Genomic DNA, 22,671 nt, shown 5'->3' with positions numbered 1-22,671 from the left:
ATTTTTTTGTGCCATGTGGCAAAACTGATTTTGACATATGGCATTTTTTGTGCCATGTGGCAAAATTGATTTTGCCATGTAATATTTTTTTGCCATGTGGAATTTTTTTGTGCCATGTGGCAAAATTGATTTTGCCATGTAATATTTTTTTGCCATGTGGAATTTTTTTGTGCCATGTGGCAAAATTGATTTTGCCATGTGACATTTTTTTCCTCTTGTAGCATTTTTTTCCAATGTGGCAAAATTGATTGTGTCATGTGGTATATTTTTGCCATGTTGCGAAATTGATTTTGCCATGGAGCATGTTTTTTTTGCCATGTGGCAAAATTGAATTGGCATGTGGCATTTTTTGGCCATTTGGAATTTTTTTGTGCCATGTGGCAAAATTGATTTTGCCTTACGGATTTTTTTTTTTTTTTGCCTTGTGGCATTTTTTTTTGCCATGTGGCAAAATTGATTTTGCTATGTGGCATTTTTTTTGCCATGTTGCAAAATTGATTTTGCTATGTGGCATTTTTTTGCCATGTAGCAAAATTGATTTTGCCATGTAGCATTTTTTTTTTTTTTTGCGATGTGGCATTTTTTTGCAATTTTGCAAAATTGAATTGGCATGTGGCATTTTTTGTTTGCCATGCGGCAAAATTGATGTCTGATTGATGATTTTTTTTGCCATATGGAATTTTTTTGTGCCATGTGGCAAAATTGATTTTGCCATATGGCATTTTTTTCCCCTTGTGTCATTTTTTTTGCCATGTAGCAAAATTGATTTTGCCATGTGGCAAAATTGATTTTGCCATGTAGCAAAATTGATTTTGCCATGTAGCAAAATTGATTTTGCCATGTAGCAAAATTGATTTTGCCATGTAGCATTTTTTTGCCATGTGGCAAAATTGAGTTTGCCATATGGCTTTTTTTTTGCCTTGTGAAAAAATTGAGTTTGCCATGTGGCATTTTGCCATGTAGCATTTTTTTGCCATGTGTCAAAATTGATTTTGTCCTGTGGCATTTTTTTGCCATGTGGCAAAATTGTATTGCCATGTGGCATTTTTTTTTTGTTGCTTTGTGGCATTTTTTTTGCCATGTGGCAAAATTGAATTGGCATGTGACATTCTTTTTTGCCATGTGGCTAAATTGATTTTGTCATGTAGCATTTTTTTTTTTTGCCTTTTTTTTGCCATTTGGCATTTTTTGGTATGTGGCAAAATGGATGTGCTGTAATGTAAAGTGTATGGTAAAAAAAAAAAATCACAACCACACATTTTCTGCCATTCATAATGAATGGAAAATTTGGACGTGCACAGCCGTCAGTGACATAGCTCGACTTGGGTGCCAGTTGAATGTCAATGCGCTTACCAGGTGTGTGTTTTATAGTGGGCAGGGCAGCTTTAAACCACTCATCAGTTATTGGGCACACAGCTGGCTTAAAATTCTTTGGTTAAAAAATGGTTTCAATTGCTCTTTTAATAAGGTGGGACAAAGTTAAAACAGTTCATTTCTAAAGCAACTCTGCTTAGTTTGTCACCGTTAATTACAGCCAAAAAGTCCATTGGTTTGACCAGTGTGTTGGTCTTGGCTGGGGTGAGGAGAGAACAGAAAAGAAAACAAAGTGCTCTTTCTTTCCTGACCTGCGCGTGCTACGCCGCCCACTTCCTGTGCTCCCATAGGCTGTTTGTGAGAGCATCAGGTGGGGTTTGGCTGCCACTTTAGTAGAAAGTTAGTCTGGTCTCTATATGCTGCCCCAATGGGAGACGGTAGGGTGGAGGAGCGCCAGTTTTTTTTAGAGGGGAACCCAAATTGCGGGTCACGTACGTCACACCCAAGAGGTCCCGCCCCTGGTGCGAATCTGCCCGGGCCCATTCGGAGCATCCGGCGCTTGGCGTCATGGTGGTCGCGCTGCCCTTCCTACCGCACAAAGTTGTCTCCGTCTGTTTGACGTCATGCTGGATGCGCTCGGCTATCTCCTGGACAAAGTGTTGTTGTTTTTGGTGACGTGCGCACCCGCCGATGTTGCGCCGCCGCTCGAGCGCACGTACCGGCGCGGAGACTTATTGGAGGTGCCGCGCACGCTCTTCAAGCACTTCGGGATCTACTTGGGCGACGGCCGCGTGGCGCACCTCATCCCTGACATCCTCCCGGCCGTCACGTCGGATGCGCGTCACCTTCGTTGCAAGGTCAGCAACACGCGCCTGCTGCTCGGCGTGCTCTCCAAACGCGCCAGCGTGCGCGTAGACTCCGTGGAGGACTTTGCCTACGGCGCCAGCGTCCGGCTCAATGCGCACGACATGGAGAGCGCCGGCGGCGGGTGCCGGGATGCGGAGGAGGCGGCGCGGCGGGCGGAGCGCCTGCTCGGCAGCGTCCCCTACAGCCTGCTTTGGAACAACTGCGAGCATTTCGTCACCTGGTGCCGGTACGGAGACGCGCGCAGCCTGCAGACGGAACAGGTCAGCATAGCAGACGTCATTTGATCAGGGGCGTAGGTTTTGGGCTAAACATTGGAGGCGGCATGTTGTAGACATTTTATTTTTGTCGGGGCTGTGTGGGTGTGCATGTGTATGTATGTGTGTGTGTGAGGGGGGGGGGGGCATGTCCCGTAATTTTTGCCCTATAAGGCGCACCTGACTATAAGCCGTCACGCACCAAATTTGCCATGAAAACGACATTTGTTCAGAGATAAGCCGCATTGGACTATAAGCCGCAGCTGTCGTCACTGTATTATGGGATATTTACACCAAAAGACCAGTAACACTTTATTTGACAGCGGCATCATACGACTGTCATAAGACCAAATGAACCACCATGAAGCTTTGAACCAATTGGCTGCAAAGCTTCATTGCTTCAAGAAGCTTCCTTTGGGCTTCACTGCTCCCTTGGAGGAGACAGTGAACCTCTGCTGCCACCTGCTGTCAACACTGTTGTCGTCTAACATGCCTCCTAGCATGCATTGCAGTGCTTCAGATTTAAATAATCAAAATTCATGTTCTGTGCTAATTATTTCCTCAGTTACGGTTCTAGTTGTTTCATTAATTGCTAGTTATGGTATTTGGTAACACTTTATTTGACAGGGGCGCCATAGGACTGTCATAAGACCATCATAATTATAACATGACACTGCCATGAGCATTAATGAGGGAGCCCACATACCAGTACTTTGAAAACCTCTTGCTTTTTGCATTACATTTACATTACAGCACTTCAAATTTAAATAACAATTCATGTTTTGTGCTAATTATTTCTTCAGTTACTGTCCCAGTTGTCTCATTAATTGTTAGCTATGATATTTGGCAACACTTTATTTGACAGCGGCATCATAAGACTGTCATAAGATCAAATGAACCACCATGAAGCATGAACCAATTGGCTGTAAAGCTTCATTGCTTCAAGAAGCTTCATCTGGCCATCACTGCTCCTTTGGGGGAGACTGTAAACCTCTGCTTCCACCTGCTGTCAACACTATTGTCGTGTAACATGCCTCCTAGCATGCATCACAGCGCTTCAGATTTAAATAAAAATTAAAATTCATGTTCTGTGCTAATTATTTCCTCAATTACTGTTCTACCCGTTTCATTAATTGCTAGTTATGGTATTTGGTAACACTTTATTTGACAGCGGCGCCATAAGACTGTCATAAGACCATCATAATTATGACATGACATGTCATTTTGTTATTTATCTCAATTTTGAATGGATGTAAAAGATCCGAACTGGACATAAATGAAATGACTTCGAGAACCAATTATTTCGTAAGTAGAGGTACCACTGTATATGTATTGGACCAGGGCCGGCCTAGGCCATTTGGGGGCCCCAAGCAAAATAATGCCAAGGGGCCCATATTTTTTGGCCAACCATTTCGTCACAGTGTACTGTGAAACCCATACGTCCATATTTTGTATATTAATCATATTTTGTTGCACTGCATACTTCAAACTTCTCACCCCAAATGACAAGAAAATGGATGTTTGCATGGATAAACAGCAATGCGCGCCACATTATTCGCAATGCTCTATTAACAATGTATAAAATGAGGTTGCCAGATTGGGGCCCCCACTAGTGGTCAGGGGCCCTAAGCAGCTGCATAGTCTGTGTATAGGCTGGGCCGGCCTTGTATTGGACGCAAAACTTCATAACGAAGTTTTTGCTAGGTTTTAACTCACTCAATGCTATTGATAGTGACAAACCAGCGTGTATGAAACATTTGATTTAGTGATTGAAAGCTACCACTAGAGGGAGCCCACATACCAGTACTTTGGAAACCTTTTGCTTTTTGCACTCCTATCTCAAAGCTGCATCCATTGAAGACCACAGGGGATGAAAAAGGGGGTGGGGGGGGTCTGCTCGTTTGCTGATCTGTTGGGCCCAATTAACTTATTTGGGGATCTTTTCCAGTTCTGCCAGTGGCTGAAGTCTCTCATCCGAGACCAGAGGAACGTAGCTCTAGCGGCATTGCTGGGCCTGCTCTCCTTGGCCTGCTCGGGCGTGTCATCCGGGACCGCCCTGCCCGCCCTGGTGGTCCCCCTTACGCTGTGGATGGCCAGCTGAAGGCTTCGGGGAGCCTACGGGATATACCCGCATCCCGTCCGGCCAACTTTTCTAAGCATCTTCTGGTTTTGTTTTCCTGTTTTCCCACCTTCAAGTCATGTAAATAAAGGATGCCAATAAAGGCAACTGGCTGGAAAGTGAGCGTTTTTCAGTGGTGTGCGGGTTACAAAATGGAGTCAGGTGCGTGAGAGAGCATTTCAATGAGTGGCACGTGCGCCAAGGCTGACCCCGTCCCCCCCGCATAATGCTTCAGGTATGTCAGCAGTGCAGGCGGGGGGATGAATGATAATTGTTGCCATGGTGACAACCTATTGTTGCAGACAATCAGACGTCAGCATCGCGTCGGGAGTTGATTTTTTTTCCGGTCCGGAGTCTCCGAGGGCCCTTCCGCGCCGGAATCCTTCCGGGAGGGTCTCGATGAGTTGACCTCGGCCGTCGGCCTGACCTTTTGCCCGGCACTGTCGTGCCATTGGTCGCCGGGAAATGCGATGCGTTCAGTCTACCCTCCCCCCCTTTTGTCTTCATGTGCCGATGCATTCTTTGTCATCACCTCCAGGAGGACAGTCAATCAATCTCCTCGTTTTGTGGGCAGGATTCTTTTGACCTTCCTGAAATATATTGAAGGTTATTGGGGTCCCAAACTATTTATTTGGGGGTGGGCTGCTGGAAATTGAGTGTGGGTTGTATACAGACTTCCCAGAAGAGGGACTAATGTTGCTTGTTGACAAACTCTACCAAAAGTTATCATAAGCTTAAACTAGGGTAGGCCAAAAGAGTTGTAAAAATCAAAAAGGTGATCTTTGTCAAAATCACACAGATGAAAAAAAAAAAAAACATCTGAATTTTATAGTTTCATTGCACTCAAAAATATGCATTAAAACGCTGCATGGACCATGTATCTATCTCCACATTTCTTGTCCTTTTTCAAAACCGACAGCAGCACAAAAGACTACATATCCCAAGAGCCGTTGTGATGTCAAGAAGGACGAACCGAATGTGATCATTTTGAATAAATTTCCGAGCGAGGCGCCAACTAATGAAAGGGAGGCATGCGAAGCAAGCAACGGCCGGTTGGTTTGAGCGAGCGACTTTGAAACGTGCAGAATGAATCTAAAACTGCATTTAGCGCAAGCTAATGCATTATTTCATTAACTCAAGGAAGAAGATGAGCCGTATTTTAAACTTTATTGGGTCGCATGCCTGAAAAAAATTGAACTACTTGTCAATATTTTTCAAAATACTTTTTTTCAATGTTATATATTTTCTTCACTATAATCTTTTCAATTTTTATGTAGATGTGTGTTCGAGAAGCTTGATTGCATGTACGTATATACTTTTGATAAGGTGATGGGTACAACACCTAACTTGACAAAGAGATATCCTCCAAACCATTTTTGTGTTAGATGATATCAAAATTTTTCTCACTTTTTTGCACTGTATATAACCTGTTTTGACCATAGTATGTGTAAAGGCCAAATACGCCTATGCCCATACCTGCTGTTTGAATAGCGAGTTGAATAAATATTATCAAGCTTCAAAACAGTTGGTCGAGCATGTTTAGTTGTCACTGGGACATCAACATTACAAATTTTGAAAAAAGATTTTGGGATTTTTTTTGGTCATTTTGGGTCCAAAATGTGGATTATAATTGGTCAGTGAAGAAAACAACAGTTTGGACATTAAGGTCAAGGTGTTCTGAAAAAAGGGACCCAACTTGGCCATTGTAAACAATTTTTTTCTTTGAAAGATAAAGGCAACATCAAATGCATGCAAATTTGGCCAAAATAGGCTTAGGTGTTAAAGGGTTAATGAGGATAGCATTTGATGCATTTGTAATTAGCTTAGAGGTATACAGGTATTTAGCCGTTTTTTTGTAAGAATATGTGTTATCTGGTGTCCCAAACTCTATTTATTTGGGGGTGGGCTGCTGGAAATGGAGTGTGGGATCTGGTGCGCACCAGATTGATTCTAGATAGTATGTGCAATGGACTAGAAACTATCTGGTGCGCACCACATCAGATGTGTTATGCAATCTGGTGTGCACCAGAATCAATCTGGTGCACACTAGATAGTATGTGCAATGCACCAGAAACAATCTTGCGCGCACCAGATAGTTTCTAGTGCGCACCAGACACAATCCTGCGCGCACCAGATAGTTTCTAGTGCGCACCAGAAACAATCTTGCGCGCACCATATAGTTTCTAGTGCGCACCAGAAACAATCTTGCGCGCACCAGATAGTTTCTAGTGTGCACCAGAAACAATCTGGTGCGCACTAGATAGTATGTGCAATGGACTAGCAACTATGTGGTGCGCACCAGATAGCATGTGTAATGCACTAGCAACTATCTGGTGCGCACCACATCGTATGTGTTATTCACTAGAAACTATCTGGTGTGCACTAGATAGTATGTGCAATGCACCAAAAGCAATCTTGCAGAAACAATCTGGTGCGCACTAGATAGTATGTGCAATGGACTAGAAACTATGTGGTGCGCACCAGATAGTATGTGCAATGCACTCGCAATTATCTGGTGCGCACCACATCGTATGTGTTATTCACTAGAAACTATCTGGTGGGCACTATATAATATGTGCAATGCACTAGCAACTATCTGGTGTGTACCACATCGTATGTGTTGTGCACTAGAAGCTATCTTATGCGCACTAGATAGTTGCTAGTCCATTGCACATACTATGTGATGCGCACCAGATAGTAAGTGCAATGCACCAGAAACAATCTTGCGCGCACCAGATAGTTTCTAGTGTGCACCAGAAACAATCTGGTGCGCACTAGATAGTATGTGCAATGGACTAGCAACTATGTGGTGCGCACCAGATAGTATGTGTAATGCACTAGCAACTATCTGGTGCGCACCACATCGTAAGTGTTATTCACTAGAAACTATCTGGTGTGCACTAGATAGTATGTGCAATGCACCAGAAACAATCTTGCAGAAACAATCTGGTGCGCACTAGATAGTATGTGCAATGGACTAGAAACTATGTGGTGCGCACCAGATAGTATGTGCAATGCACTCGCAATTATCTGGTGCGCACCACATCGTATGTGTTATCCACTAGAAACTATCTGGTGCGCACTATATAGTATGTGCAATGCACTAGCAACTATCTGGTGTGTACCACATCGTATGTGTTGTGCACTAGAAACTATCTTATGCACACTAGATAGTATGTGCAATGCACCAGAAACAATCTTGCGCGCACCAGATAGTTTCTAGTGTGCACCAGAAACAATCTGGTGCACACTAGATAGTATGTGCAATGGACTAGCAACTATGTGATGCGCACCAGATAGTAAGTGCAATGCACCAGAAACAATCTTGCGCGCACCAGATAGTATGTGCTATGCACTACAAACTATCTGGCGCACACCAGATTGTTTCTAGTGATATTCTAGTGAAAATTACGGTAGCCATGTTTCTAGTGCGCACCAGAAACTATGTGGTGCGCACCAGATAGTATGTGCAATGCACTACAAACTATCTGGCGCTCACCAGATTGTTCCTAGTAATATTCTAGTGAAAATTACGGAAGCCATTTAGTGACATCACTTCTACCCACATACCTGACAAACTCATGGATGTGATAATGGGTATTGATGATGTCATAAGGGTCGAATACTCACATTTCTTTGATAAATTAGACTAAAATCTCAGCCATGATCTCTTATTATAGCTTTTATTGACCGTTTTCTCCATGATCACACATTAGAAAAAACGAACTTCACATCATCAGCATGAAAAGAGCATCAAAAATCCCCGTAAATACCAACGAGGCCTCTAGAATATTGAGCGAAGTCTGTTTTTCACACAAACGACTACGCTCGCTGGCTTCCTTCCCTCCCCGCCCCCAAGTTGCGTTCCCTTGGCGTCGGCCTTGACGCGGCGTCACCTTGACGTGACGTCAGCGCTGACATCAGGAGCCGGTCCGTGTTCAATGTATGTGGGAGGGAGGGGCCCCGTCTCCAGAGACCGTCGTAATAGTTCTATTTTTAATTTTCTGCCGCCGCTAACAAGCCTCTCCTGGCTACCGCGGGGGAGGGATAACTTTTGCGTGCATTGGATTTTTCATCGCTCTCATTTTGATGGAAAGGTGACTAACTCTTTCAGTGCCGGTGATGTTGATGGACGTCCAATCAGATGTCAATAAAAACTGAAATGTGTTTGTTTATCACTTCAATTTCAAATGAGTCAAACAATGAGTCAAGCCTTTAACGCACTCACTTATGTGTATTATGAATAATTAAAAAAAACAAAAACATTCATAAAAAAAGTAATAACCAAAAGCTGTCAGTTGCTCTAAGAAGGGTAAGGAAATGTCAAAAAAGAATGTTAGATAACAAGAAAAAGTTCTCCTCCCTGTAAACAGAGCTCCACGATTATCTTAGCCATGCTTGCGCCTTGCCCTTTTATGGTCACACCAGCAAAATGGTGTACACTTGGGGTGTCCAAACTTTTTCATCCAAGGGCTACCTATCCAAATATCCAAGAATACTTTGAAATCCTACAACATTTATTTAGAAACGCAAAAGCAGGGCTGTCCAGAACAGACTTATAGGGCCCCCCCCAGCCCACCCCTGCCACGACAACATACGCAGTACTTTTAACGCTTTGCAAGCGATGACAGTGTAAATTTTCAAATTATTTGAGATGGACAGTTAAAATTAACAGACCGTAATGTGATGTGTCTAAGTTGTATTGGATTGTCCCATGTAGGCGACAATACAATACAACTGAGAGTGCTATGCCAGCCTGCTAAACAACAAAACAGTCTAACTAAACATCCTGTGCCTGCCCTGTGCAAAGAAAGGAAAAATATATATATATATTTGAAATATTTAATATGTTAACGTTTTAATGTACTATATATCGAGTCGAACATAATATTTAATCAGACAATGATTTAAATAAATATGTGAAAGTAAAATAAGGGTCATTTTGGGGCCCGGGACAACTTACCCGGTTGCCACCCCCGTTGACAGGCTTGCGCAAAAGCACCCAGCAATGGAGCAAAAAGTGCGCCGTACACCAATTCGGCTATGTCAAATAATATACAATTGTACCTCTACTTACAAACGTCTCTACATACAGAATTTTCAGGTTAAGACAACTCATTGGGGAAATGTCTCTTCTTACAAAGAAATTTCAGGGTAAGAAAGGCAATACAGTATGGCTAGTACTCACAACTTGTAGAGTTAACTGAATTTAACATACTTATAGCCGCTCTGCCATTGGCTATTGCCTAGCATCTTCCTGGCATCCAATTGGCTAAAAGGGACCTCTACTGTATGTGAATGTGTGTGTCCCAGCGTCCTCTTCTGACAACTTAACATGAGTGTATAAACTCTTATTCTCTATTCTTGTTTTTTTTTTTTTTTTTTACACCATGCACAACTATGATTTTATGTTTATTTTGCAATAATCTAATTCCAACTCGTATTTGTTACATGTTTTGATGCATTTTTATGCATTATAAAAGATTTGTGTCTGAATTTGTCGGTCTTGGAACGCATTAGGACATTCACATAGAAAACGCGTCTCTCCTTACAGAATTTTCAGGTTAAGAAACTACTTCCAACCAATTAATTTCGTAAATAGAGGTACCACTGTATATGTACATATTATTACTGTAATTTTCGCACTATAAGGCACATTTGACTATAAGCCCTCACCCACCAAATTTGGCACAAAAACGGCATTTGTTCATAGATAAACTGCACTGGACTATAAGCCGCAGCTGTATTATAGGATATTTACAGCAAAAAATATTAACCGGTACCACTTTATTTGACAGCGGCATCATGTGACTGTCATAAGAGCAAATGAACCACCATGAACCAGCTTTGAACCAACTTGCTGCAAAGCTTCATTGCTTCAAGAAGCTTTATTTGGCTGTCACTGCTCCCTTGGGGGAGACAGTCAACCTCTGCTGCCACCTGCTGTCAACACTGTGGTCATCCAACATGCCTCCTAGCATGCATTGCAGCACTACAGATGTAAATAACAATCAAAATTCATGTTCTGTGCTAATTATTTCTTCAATTCCTGTTCCAGTTGTTTCATTAATTGCTAGCTATGGTATTTGATAACACTTTATTTGATAGTGGTGTCATAAGACCAAATGAACCACCATGAAGCTTTGAACCAATTGGCTGCAAAGCTTCATTGCTTCAAGAAGCTTTATTTGGCCGTCACTGCTCCCTTGGGGGAGACAGTCAACCTCTGCTGCCACATGCTGTCAACACTGTTGTTATCCAACATGCCTCCTAGCATGCATTGCAGCGCTACAGATGTAAATATCAAAATTCATGTTCTGTGCTAATTATTTCTTCAGTTACTGTTCCATTTGTTTCATTTATTGCTAATAATGGTATTCGGTAACAGTTTATTTGACAGTGGCGCCATAAGACTGTCATAAAACCGCCATAATTATGACATAACACTGCCATGACCATTATTGAATGCTTATGACAGATGTAATTTTGTGTCAACCGGCAAATTATCTCAATTTTGAATAGTTGTAAAAGATCCGAGCAGGACATAAAAGGAGTTGGGACATCAATATTGCAAATTTTGACCAAAAATGTTGTGATTTTTTTGTCTTTTTGGGTCCAAAATGTTGATTATAATTGGTCAGTGAGCAAAACACCAGTTTGAACATGAAGGTTATTGTGTCCTGAAAAAAAAAAAAAAAAAAGACCCAACCAGGTCATTGTAACATTTTTTTTTCTTTGAAAAATAAAAGCAGCATCACAGGAATGCAAAATCAGACAACATAGGCCTGGCTCTTAAAGGGTTAAGCAAATGACATTCACTCATTGACTGTCACGCATTTGGAATTCTGTCTCACTGAATGTAGTAGCACGCTTTGATTGGATCTTCCTCCTCCGTCATCTTCCTCGCACGCGTGCCCCGCCTACCACGATGCTGGGCTCCTCTTCCTCACCGCCTCCTCTTCCTCGCAGCCTCCTCTTCCTCGCACAGTGATGCAACGTGAGCAGATGCTGGATGAATTGGAAAAGTAAACAAGCTCTTTTCTCTTTCTTGCTTGTTTGCCGGCGGGACCGAGAAGGCGCCACCGGTTAGTCTTGTCTTGTCTAGTCTTTTGAAACTATTGTTAATGCTTATCAAATATTCTGTGACCGTCAATCTTGTTTCGAGCGGGCAGGTTTGCTGTAATTTGCATTATTGGATTCAAGTTACTTTCTACTTCTGTTAAACATCATTATTCCTCTATGGAGAATCACTATTTTTGGTCATTTAAAAAAAAAATACTTAACTTTAATAATACTAATTAGTAATTCGTGCAATTTCTGCAGAAAATGGCGCTTAGCACTAGTTCTAAAGTTGCTTTTTACAGTTTCATATTTCAATGAGCGCCCTTTAAAGGGTTAATCAATCACTATGTTAAACTGTACTACTGCGAAGCTTCATCTTTTTAAAAAGCATAAAAAATATCACTAAGAAACTAAAAATCAGATGAGTTAACGCATTGACGGAGATTGACGTTTAATCCATTTGCAGTCGGAGAGATAACAGCGTAACAGCAAATACACTTCAAATGATGGACGTCTACGAGTGATAAACTCAGTTTCACTTTAAGAGTTACCGAGGAAAGACTAATACTGTAATTTTTGCACTAAAAAGGCGCACCTGACTGTAAGCCCCACCCACAATTTGGCACGAAAACACCATTTGTTCATAGATAAGCCGCACCTGTCCTCAAAGTATTATAGGATATTTACACAAAAAGATTAACCAATAACACTAATTGACAGCGGCATCATACGAGTGTCATAAGACCAAATAAACCACCATGAAGCTTTGAACCGATTGGCTGCAAAGCTTCAAGAAGCGTCATTTGGCCATCACTACTCCCATAGGAGAGACAGTCAACCTCTGCTGCCACCTGCTGTCAACACTGTTGTTGTCCAACATGCCTCCTAGCATGCATTGCGGCGCTGCACATGTAAATAATCAAAATTCATGTTCTGTGTCCAATTATTTCTTCAGTTGCTGTTCCATTTGTTTCATTAATTGCTAATTATATATATATATATATATATATATATATAAAATGACTGCTTATAACATGTCATTTAGTGTTATGCAACAAATTGGCATTATTTGCCAGATGACACTTAATGACATAAGCATTCAGTAATACCCATGATAGTGTCATGTCATAATTATAACGGTCTTATGATGGCCCTATGAAGTTGCTGTCAAGTGTTAATAGGTAACACTTTACTCAAATAAATCAACAAATAAACTACACTGGACTAAGCCGCAGGATTCAAAATAAGGGAAAAAGTAGCGGCTTATAGTTAACAAATTACGGTCATAGCTAAAAACTGCAAGCTCTGGAGAAATTGCTGTGGGGCTTTGCTGTGGTACATACAGATTTAAAGCCCGCCCAGGTTGATTTTGGGACATTTCGGGGACAATATTAGGTCAGATCCTATTGATTTGGGGACATTTAGGGTACACGTCCTGTTGATATCAGGTCACTTCCTTTTGATTTGGGGACATTTCAGGAACACTTCCTGTTGATTTGGGGACATTTTGCAGACAGGTCCTGTTTATATCAGGTCACTTCCTATTGATTTTAGGACATTTCAGGGACACGTCCCGTTGATATCAGGTCATTTCCTTTTGATTTGGGGACATTTCAGGGACACGTCCTGTTGATATCAGGTCAAATCCTGTTTATTTAGGGACATTTCAGGCAGGGCCGGCCCAGCCTATACACAGACTATGCAGCTGCTTAGGGCCCCTGACCACTAGGGGGCCCCCAATTTGGCAATTGTTTAATTTATATTCTATTTACTACAGTTTGCTTTATTTGACTTTTGTGAGTTTTGATACTTGATTACAAGCTTAAAAAAAATAAAATTTCTTCCTTAACTTTCCTCTTTTAGAAAAAGGTTTGGCGCTATCTACTGTAAGTCCTGACAATCATTTAGGGTGAGAAGTTTGAAGTATGCAGTGCAACAAAATCTGATTAATATACAAAATATGGACGTATGGGTTGGATTGCATGTATGGGTTTCACAGTACACTGTGGTGAAATGGTGGGCCAAAAATATGGGCCCCTTTGCATTGTTTTGCTTAGGGCCCTTAAATGGCCTGGGCCGGCCCCGATTTCAGGGACACGTCTTGTTGATATCAGGTCAAATCCTATTGATTTGGGGGCATTTCGGGGACACGTCCAGTTGATATCAGGTCTCTCCCTGTTGATACAAGTCACTTCTTGATTTGGGGACATTTTGGGGACACGTCCTTTTGATATCAGGTCAAATCCTGTTGATTTGGGGGACATTTTGGGGACACGTCCAGTTATCAGTTCACATCCTGTTGATTAAGGGACATTTGGGGGACACGTCAAGTTGATACCAGGGCATTTTCGGTTGATTTGGGGACATTTCTGGGACATGCCCTGGTAATATCACGTCAATGCAATGTAAGTGCTATTGGAAATGAATGGGAAATTTGGACATACATGGCCGTCAATGGTATCAGTGTACAAGGGCGTCAATGCAATGTAAATACCATCTTAAATGAATGGGAAATTTGGACGTAAATGGCCGTCCATGGCATTGACTTACAAATGTGTCAATGGAGTCCAAGTACATCGGCATCAATAGAATTAACATACATGGCCGCCAATGGTATCTATGTACAAGGGTGTCAATTCTATTGGAAATGAATGGGAAATTTGAACATACATTGCCGTCAATGGCAACTCATTAGAAATGAACGGGACAGTTTTTGGCGAATTTCTGGGGAACCATATGTTTTTTCCACATTCTGTATACAACCTTTATGCCCCTCACCGTCCTGGAATTTTTTCTGTTCAAATTATGTGATTTGGTCAAAATTTGTAGGACTACATACATTTTGAAAAAACTTTTTTTTTTTATAAACCAACAACGTTTGCGGACGAACGGGAAAATTTTGCCTTGCAAATCCCCATCTAAAAAAGGAATTTTAATATCTGGGCCTTTGCCTTGCAAAGCCCCATCTAATAAACCATATTGATATTAGACTGATTTTAATACCGGATTCAATACAGGGGTCCAATATACGTATCTGATTAGCTTCTGATGACATCATCAGTCAACATCTAGGTGGCGTCCACGCCTTTCTTAAGCTGCTCCACAGGAGCCAAAAATAGCAGAGGTGAGATACATGTCTATGAATAAATCAGCGGCCGTTCAAGTTCCGTCGCGCATCGTCACTAGCGGCGCCGTCGACTCAACTTTCTTTGACTGAGTCCTTCCTCTCTCCTCGTGCAGGTGACATATTATGAATGCCAATGGATGTACACAAAGTGCAATTATGGGACTGACAAGACATAATGGCAAGTGGGATTGGATGAAAGAGGCGTGTTTGACAACATGTGAGGACTGAGGAAATCCGGGAGAGGACAAATTTTAAGATTAGTGGACAACCAAGGTATACATTAGCGTCCGACATGGACTGGGTCAGCGTCGAGCAGGACCCGCTTACGAACATCACTTCCAGCGACGAGTCTGCCACCGACGCAACGCCTCCGACCTTCCCCGAAGACCCCATCCGATTACCAGGCGTGCAGGTGAGTGACAGGCGGACGTCCCGACGGGCCCGCCGCCCGCTGACATTTGTAACCATCCGCAGGCGGTGTTGATCATGGCCTACTGCGCCATCATCCTCCTGGGGCTTTTGGGTAATTCTCTTGTCATCTACGTCATCTACCGCTTCAAGACGCTACGCACCGTCACTAACTTCTTCATTGCCAACTTGGCTGTCGGTAGGTCTAAAACCGGTCCAGCACTTTGAAATTTCTCACATTTCTGCATAAAATCACCATCAAATGTGATGATCAAAATCACACAGATGAAAAAACAGTCTGTTTTCACTAAAACCACCCAAACATTTCTAGGTTTTCATATTTTAATGAGGATAGCATGCAAACAATGACACCTTTTGTAATTTCTCACATTTCTGCATAAAATCACCATCAAATGTGATCTGATCAAAATCACACAGATGAAAAAACTGTTTTCACTAAAACCACCCAAACATTTCTAGGTTTTCATATTTTAATAATGAGGATAGCATGCAAACAATGACACCTTTTGGAATTTTTCACATTTCTGCATAAAATCACCATCAAATGTGATCTGATCAAAATCACACAGATGAAAAAACTGTTTTCACTAAAACCACCCAAACATTTCTAGGTTTTCATATTCAAATGAGGATAACACGCAAACAACGACAGTAGGAAAGAGCAATTGAAACCAATTTTTACCAAACAATTTAAATCAGCTGTGTGCCTGTGACGGCCCTGGCCGTTGAACTGTTTTATTCTGAGAAGTCAACAGTCAGCTGATCGTCGCCTCCGCCAGCTGGCTGCTTCCCCTCCCACTGTAACGTAAGATGCAGTGGCGCCTCTAGAAATTTTTCATAGGGGTGGCCAGATAGCGCCACTTAAAATCTTGGGGTGGCCAAAACTAAAAGCCATAATTTCAGGTTTTAATCTATCAACACTTATATAGTTTGGTGTATTGTGTAATATTTGATGTTAGTAATGATTTAATGTGCATAGTCCATAACTGTCCAGTCAACATTTTGAAATCCACAACAATTCTGTTTTATTGTGTAATGTATATATTAGGCATAAGGTGCACATTTAACTAGGGCTATCAAACGATTAAAATTTTTAATCGAGTTAATCACAGCTTAAAAATTAATCGTAATTAATCGCAATTCAAACCATCTCTAAAATATGCCATAATTTTCTGTAAATTATTGTTGGAATGAAAAGATAAGACTGATATATACATTCAACATACGGTACATAAGTACTGTATTTGTTTATTATAACAAATCCACAAGATGGCATTAACTTAACATTCTTTCTGTGAAAGGGATCCACGGATAGAAATACTTGTAATTCTTAAAGGATAAATATGAGTTTGTATATTGTGACTAAATATTGCCATCTAGTGTATTTGTTGAGCTTTAAGTAAATGATACTGTAGCGACTTAACTGTTCTGCCTAAATTCATGATGGGAATTGGCGCAACCATGACTGTGTGTGGTGGCTGCAAATGCTACATCTTCTCTGCGTTGGGTACACTACAGGGTGTTAAGATCTACTCCACTCTGCCTCTTATCTCTGTATATAAGTAAAATGGCGCCATTGTAGGCTGTTTGCGGAAATGCGTGAATGACTCGTGCCGCGAATGCGTTAATTGCAATAAATATTTTCACGTGGTTAAAAAAAATAATTGGGCTGTCAAACGATTAAAATCGAGTTAATTAGATCTTAAAAATTAATTAATCGTAATTAATCGCAATTCAAACCATCTATAAAATATGCCATATTTTTCTGTAAATTGTTGGAATGAAAAGATAAGACAAGACGGATATACACATTCAACATACGGTACATAAGTACTGCGTTTATTATAACAATAAATCTACAAGGTGGCATTAACATTATTACTATTCTCTTAAAGCGATCCATGGATAGAAAAACTTGTAGTTCTTAAAAGATAAATGTTAGTACAAGTTATAGAAATTTTGTATTAAAACCCCTCTTAATGTTTTCGTTTTATTAAAATTTGTAAAATTTTCAATCGAAAAAATAAACTAGTAGCTCGCCATTGTTGATGTCATTACACCATGCTCACTCCCCAAACCCATAAAATCATTTGAACCCAAGCGCCAGCAGAGGGCGCCAAACAACAAAAAACATGTAACAATTTTACACTGCTGTCATTTTAATCTGAGCGGGGCATGTGCGTTAAATGCATCAAATATTTTAACGTGATTAATTTAAAAAATTAATTACCGCCCGTTAACGCGATAATTTTGAGAGCCCTAAAAAAAAAATTAATTACCGCCCGTTAACGTGATTAATTTGACAGCCCTACATTTAACAAAACAAAATAAATGCATTCATCTGGGATGAAATGCATAACTGATGCTACAACAATCTAACGATATACTGGCAAGCAGGGTGGCCAACCAATTTATAGGGGTGGCCGTGGCCACCCCTGGCCACCCCCTGGTGGCGCCACTGGTAAGATGATTGACGCCGGACGGACAGACGATGTCGAAGAAAGGGTGCCAAGCTTCAAAAACCACACGCTGTCAACTGACAGCTAAGGTCGCATTTGACAGCGTTCGTGCCGCGGTCCTCCTCCCCAGCTGTTTATTTGCCATTCACTCTCGTGTGCATTTGATCGCTAGTTTGATATACTCCTGGTTTTTCGGTGAGTTCTTTTGTGTTTATTCGTTATTGGATCATTTTTGTTCACCACTGTAAATAAGAGCACTAAAGCAATAGGGGTAAGCTGCCATTTCTGTTCAACCCGTTTTCTCCTGTTTTGTTTAGTGTAGGAAGCTAGGTCAGTGGCTGTCTTTTCTTTGTTCCTTTTCACGAACAGGGTTTAGTTAGAGGGTGGGGTTTAAGTGTAGATTCCTCTGCATTTTGTACATCTTGCATTTATTGCGAGTTTGATTTGTGTAAATTGTGTCCACTCGTACCTTGTGTGGCTCATTTTACGCCCTTAGCGAACCGTCCGTGGGGCGTAACAGTGCCCAATCACTGATGAGTGGTTGAAAGCTGCCCTGCCCACTATAAAACACACACCTGGTAATTATCTTGATGAGAAGCATTGTCTGGTGTGCATCATGGCTCGGTCAAAACAGCTGTCTGAAGACCTGTGATCAAGGATTGTTGATTTGTATCAAGCTAGGAAAGGATAGAAAACCATTTCTAAAAGTCTGGATGTTCATCAATCGACAGAGTTAGCACTGTTACTTCTCTCCAATGGAGTCGCCGTCCCACAAAGATTATGCCAAGAGTTCAGCGCAGAATATACAGAGAGGTAAAAAAGAACCCTAAAGTGTCTGCTAAAGACTTGCAGAAATCACTGGCACAGTCCAATCTCTCTGTGCACACATCAACTATATGTAAAACCATGGCCAAAAATGGTGTTCATGGGGGGGGGACTGCACAGAGGAAGCCACTGCTGTCTAAAAAAAATATTGTTGCTCGTTTAATGTTCGCAAAAAGGCACTTGGACACTCCACAGACGTTTTGGCAAAAATATTTTGTGGACTGATGAAACCAAAGTTGAATTTTTTGGGAGTAACACACAATGTCATGTGTGTAGGAAAAAACGGAACAGCTCACCAACATCAACACGTCATCCCCACCATCATGATTTGGGGCTGTTTTGCTTCCTCAGGGCCTGGACAACTTGTAATCATTAATGGAAGAATTAATTCAAAAGTTTAACAGGATGTTTTGCTGGAAAAGCTGAGGCCATCTGTCAGACAGTTGAAGCTAAAAAAACGATGGATGCTGCTACAAGACAATGATCCAAAACACACAAATAAATCAACTTCAGAATGGTTTCAGAAGAACAAAATACAATTTCTGGAGTGGCTAAGTCAAAGTCAAGACTTGAACCCCATTGAGATGCCGTGGCATGACCTAAAGACAGAGATTCATGCTAGATATCCCAGGAATCTGACTGAACTACAGCAGTTTTGAAGAGAAAAATGGGCCAAGATTGATGTGCCTGACTGATCTGCAGCTACAGGAAGCGTCTGGTTGAAGTTATTGCTGCCAAAGGGGGGGGTGCGGCACAAAATATTAAATGTGATGGTTCACGTACTTATTCAACCCCTTTCTGTCATTGTTTACATACTATCCTCATAAAAATATAAAAACCTATAAATGTTTGGGTGGTTTTAGTTAATCTGTGTGATTTTGACAAAGATCAGATTTGATGGCGTTTTTATGTAGAAATGTGAGAATTTCCAAAAGATTCAGATACTTGTTCAGACCACTGTCGTTTAAATCTGCTTTTTGTTTCTCGTTTCTCAGCTGACCTACTGGTGAATGCGCTTTGTCTCCCGTTCACGCTGGCCTACACGCTTCAAGGCGAGTGGCAGTTCGGTAGCGCCCTCTGCTTCCTGGTGCCCTTCGCCCAGGGTCTGGCAGTCCACGTATCCATTCTGACCCTCAACGTCATCGCCCTGGATCGCCACAGGTTGGTGGACGCGGTGCCAAGGCCCGGGGCCGACGTGTCACTGGGTGCGGTTTCGCTTGCAGGTGCATCATTCACCATCTGGAAACCCGGATGCGGAAAGACACATGCTTCTGGGTGATCGCGCTGACCTGGTTGCTGAGCGCCGCGCTGGCCAGCCCGCTTGCCATTTTTCGAGAGTATGGCTCCTTCACGCTGACGCCGGGGCACAGCATCCGGGTAAAGGACGTGGTTTACGACATGAAAATGGCTTGGGACTTAAAGATTTGAGACTGACTTGAATTTTAAGACTTGCTTTGGACTTAAAGTTCCTGTGACACCATAAAACAATCTTAAATGGCATTATTATGTGACTTAATATCATATTTTGAGATTATTTAACTAAATACAACAATTTGGCAAAGCGCAGATGACGTGAAATGAGTCAATTTGCATTTTAGCTACTCCTGTCATTATAGCGCTCTGGCGCCACCATCTGGGTGATAATGTCGGCAGAGGAACGATTTCAGCTGATTTAGAAATCAGCCCAATGGAGGAGGAAGATTCAAAATGGGGAAAATGCAACAGAGAGCAGCAAAATGTCGTCATTGTTTTCATCTCTCTACTCTAATATTTTTACAGGATATTCATTTTAATCAAAGTATTTTTCCTCAAATAAAATACATTGTACGGACATGACTAAAAGTCTTGTGCTAAATGGAATATGAAATATTCAAAATGCATTTATTCAGTTAGACTGCATAATGGTCAAAACTACCAACTTCTTAAACCTCCCGAACGGTATTTTATACCGCCGGAGTTAGTCCGGCTTTTGTCATTTCTCTGCCCCGGCTTTGGAGATGGCAGAAAGAGCGTAAACAAAACAGGAGGCGTTAGAGGTAGGCACATGCTAACCCGAACTGAGCTGCTCTTCCAAGCCTCTTCCTCGCCTTTCGAATACGAAAAATAACACAAAGCTACCCCGAACTCGCACAAAACTTCACCGATTGGCCAGCCCCCGGTGGCAAGCAAGTTTCGGCTCGTCGTTCTGCAGGCAGGCAGTGCTCATTGCCGGGGGACCCAGAGGTGAATGAACGCTGAAAATGGCGTGTCCTCGGTGGACAAACTATCCAACGTCAGTGAGGGTGGCTGCCCGAGCCCAAGATGGGTATAGCGCTTTATAGGTGGGCACGCGACGAGGACCAAGGGGGGTGTGGAAGTCTTGACACAATGGAGAACCGGAGATGAGAGCGGGGGGCTCTCCGGGCCCAAGCCGAGAATAGCACTCTATAGGTGGGCATGCGACGAGGACCGAGGGGGCTGGAGGTCTTGACACAATGGAGAACCGGAGACCGGGGACTCCCTGGGCCCAAGCAGAGGATAGCACTGTATAGGCGGGCACGCGAAGAGACTGAGGGGGGTGGAGGTCTTGACACAATGGAGAACCAGAGACGAGAGAAAGGGGCTCCCCGGGCCCAAGCCGAGGATAGCGCTCTGTAGACGGGCACACGAAGAGGACGGGGGGGGTGGAAGTCTTGACACAATGGAGAACCAGAGACAAGACAGGGCTCCATATGCTCAAGCCAAGGATCTCTCTCTATAGGTGGGTACATGAAGAGGACCGAGGGGGGTGGAAGTCTTGACACAAACACGAACCGGAGACAAGAGCAGGGGACTCCCCGGGCCCAAGCTGAGGATACCGCTCTATAGGCAGGCACGTGGAGAGGACCTAGTGGGGTGGAAGTCTTGACACAATCGAGAACCAGAGACAAGACCGGGCTCCATATGCCCAAGCCAAGGATCACGCTTTATAGGTGGGCACGCGATGATGACCGGTGGGGTGGAAGCCTTGACAAAATCGAGAACCAGATATAGCGCTCTATAGGTGGGCACGCCTTTATCAGCCGGCGACCATGGTGTGCGATAAGTCGGCCGAGTGACCTTCTCCTTACTAAAAGGTTTGCCATGATCCCAGTATTGACAGTATATGACGTAACATAAGACACGTAGTTTACTCACTTCGCCATCCGTCCAATGGTCTCTAGTTTGTCGGACTCGTTTTGCCCATTCGTTGCGCTGAACAGAATCTTTTGGAAATCCAAAAAGCCTCACACCACTCTCCATGGTGTAGCAACAAAAGCCTGCAGCACACTGAGCTGATGTGACGCAAAAAATAAATTATTCCACAAAATCAGCTGAATCAGCAGTCCTTCTGCATACTATAAATTTAAGAGATTAGAATTTGTTGAGACTTGCTTAAGAAGTGAAAATCAAGATGTGACATGATCCCATCTCTGTTTGGCTCTGACCGTAGGCGTGCACAGAAAAGTGGCCCGGATCCAGCACGGACGGGACGGTGTACAGCGTCTCCATGCTGGTGCTGCAGTACTTCCTCCCGCTCGCTGTCATTTCCTTCGCGTACACTCGCATCTGGTCCAAGCTGCGAGCTCACGTCAACCCGGCGGAGGCCGGTGGCGAGGGAGCATCAGTGGGCTCCGAACGCCAGCGCCGCCGCCGCAAGACCACCAAAATGCTGGTGACCATGGTTGTGGTATTCGCCGTCAGTTGGCTGCCCTACCACGCCTTTCAGCTAGCCACTGACATCGACAGCAGCGTGCCGGACATGCCGCACTTCCGCCTGCTATACACCCTCTTTCACGTGGTAGCCATGTGCTCCACCTTCGCCAACCCGCTGCTCTACGGATGGATGAACCGCAACTTTCGCGCCGCCTTCCTAGCCGCCTTCAAGCTCAGGGACAGACTGGGGCCGCGCGGACACAGAGACTCCGTGCATCCGCTGGATGGAGAAGGCGAGGGCGGAAGGTTGAAGTTGGCGCAGGGGAGGCAGGAAGTCGCTTCAGCCTGCCTCAACGCCACTGACGTGTGACGTGAGCGTCCAAATTTCTTGGAGACTCATTTTGAACGGACAAACTGCATTCATAAGCTCTTACACGCCTTATCAATGAGACATTTGAAAGCTCAAAGTCACTTCCTCTATCCTCCTTGCCAAATAGGAAGTGCTTCATGAATGTAAACTTTGTTACACCAATGTTTTATATCCAAATTTTACACTTTCTG

General features: G+C 42.9%; 2 protein-coding genes across 2 annotated transcripts; both read left to right on the top strand.

Annotated features, from left to right (window-relative positions):
• Positions 1-1,771: 1,771 nt before the first annotated feature.
• On the top strand, positions 1,772-4,640 carry LOC130928126 (lecithin retinol acyltransferase-like). Its single transcript, XM_057854352.1, has 2 exons — positions 1,772-2,441; positions 4,384-4,640. The coding sequence occupies exons 1-2, from the start codon at positions 1,938-1,940 to the stop codon at positions 4,534-4,536; spliced, it is 657 nt and encodes a 218-aa protein (XP_057710335.1). The 5' UTR covers positions 1,772-1,937; the 3' UTR covers positions 4,537-4,640.
• A 6,888-nt stretch (positions 4,641-11,528) lies between these two features.
• On the top strand, positions 11,529-22,623 carry npy2rl (neuropeptide Y receptor Y2, like). Its single transcript, XM_057854353.1, has 6 exons — positions 11,529-11,639; positions 14,857-15,155; positions 15,218-15,350; positions 19,452-19,617; positions 19,680-19,833; positions 21,908-22,623. Exons 2-6 carry the CDS (start codon positions 15,036-15,038, stop codon positions 22,478-22,480), a joined length of 1,146 nt encoding a protein of 381 aa, XP_057710336.1. The 5' UTR covers positions 11,529-11,639; positions 14,857-15,035; the 3' UTR covers positions 22,481-22,623.
• The last annotated feature ends 48 nt before the right edge of the window (positions 22,624-22,671 follow it).

The sequence above is a fragment of the Corythoichthys intestinalis genome, chromosome 13 (genome assembly GCF_030265065.1).
Source record: "Corythoichthys intestinalis isolate RoL2023-P3 chromosome 13, ASM3026506v1, whole genome shotgun sequence".
In the NCBI taxonomy this organism is placed as follows: Eukaryota; Metazoa; Chordata; class Actinopteri; order Syngnathiformes; family Syngnathidae; genus Corythoichthys; species Corythoichthys intestinalis.
This window is presented reverse-complemented; position numbering and strand designations above follow the sequence as displayed.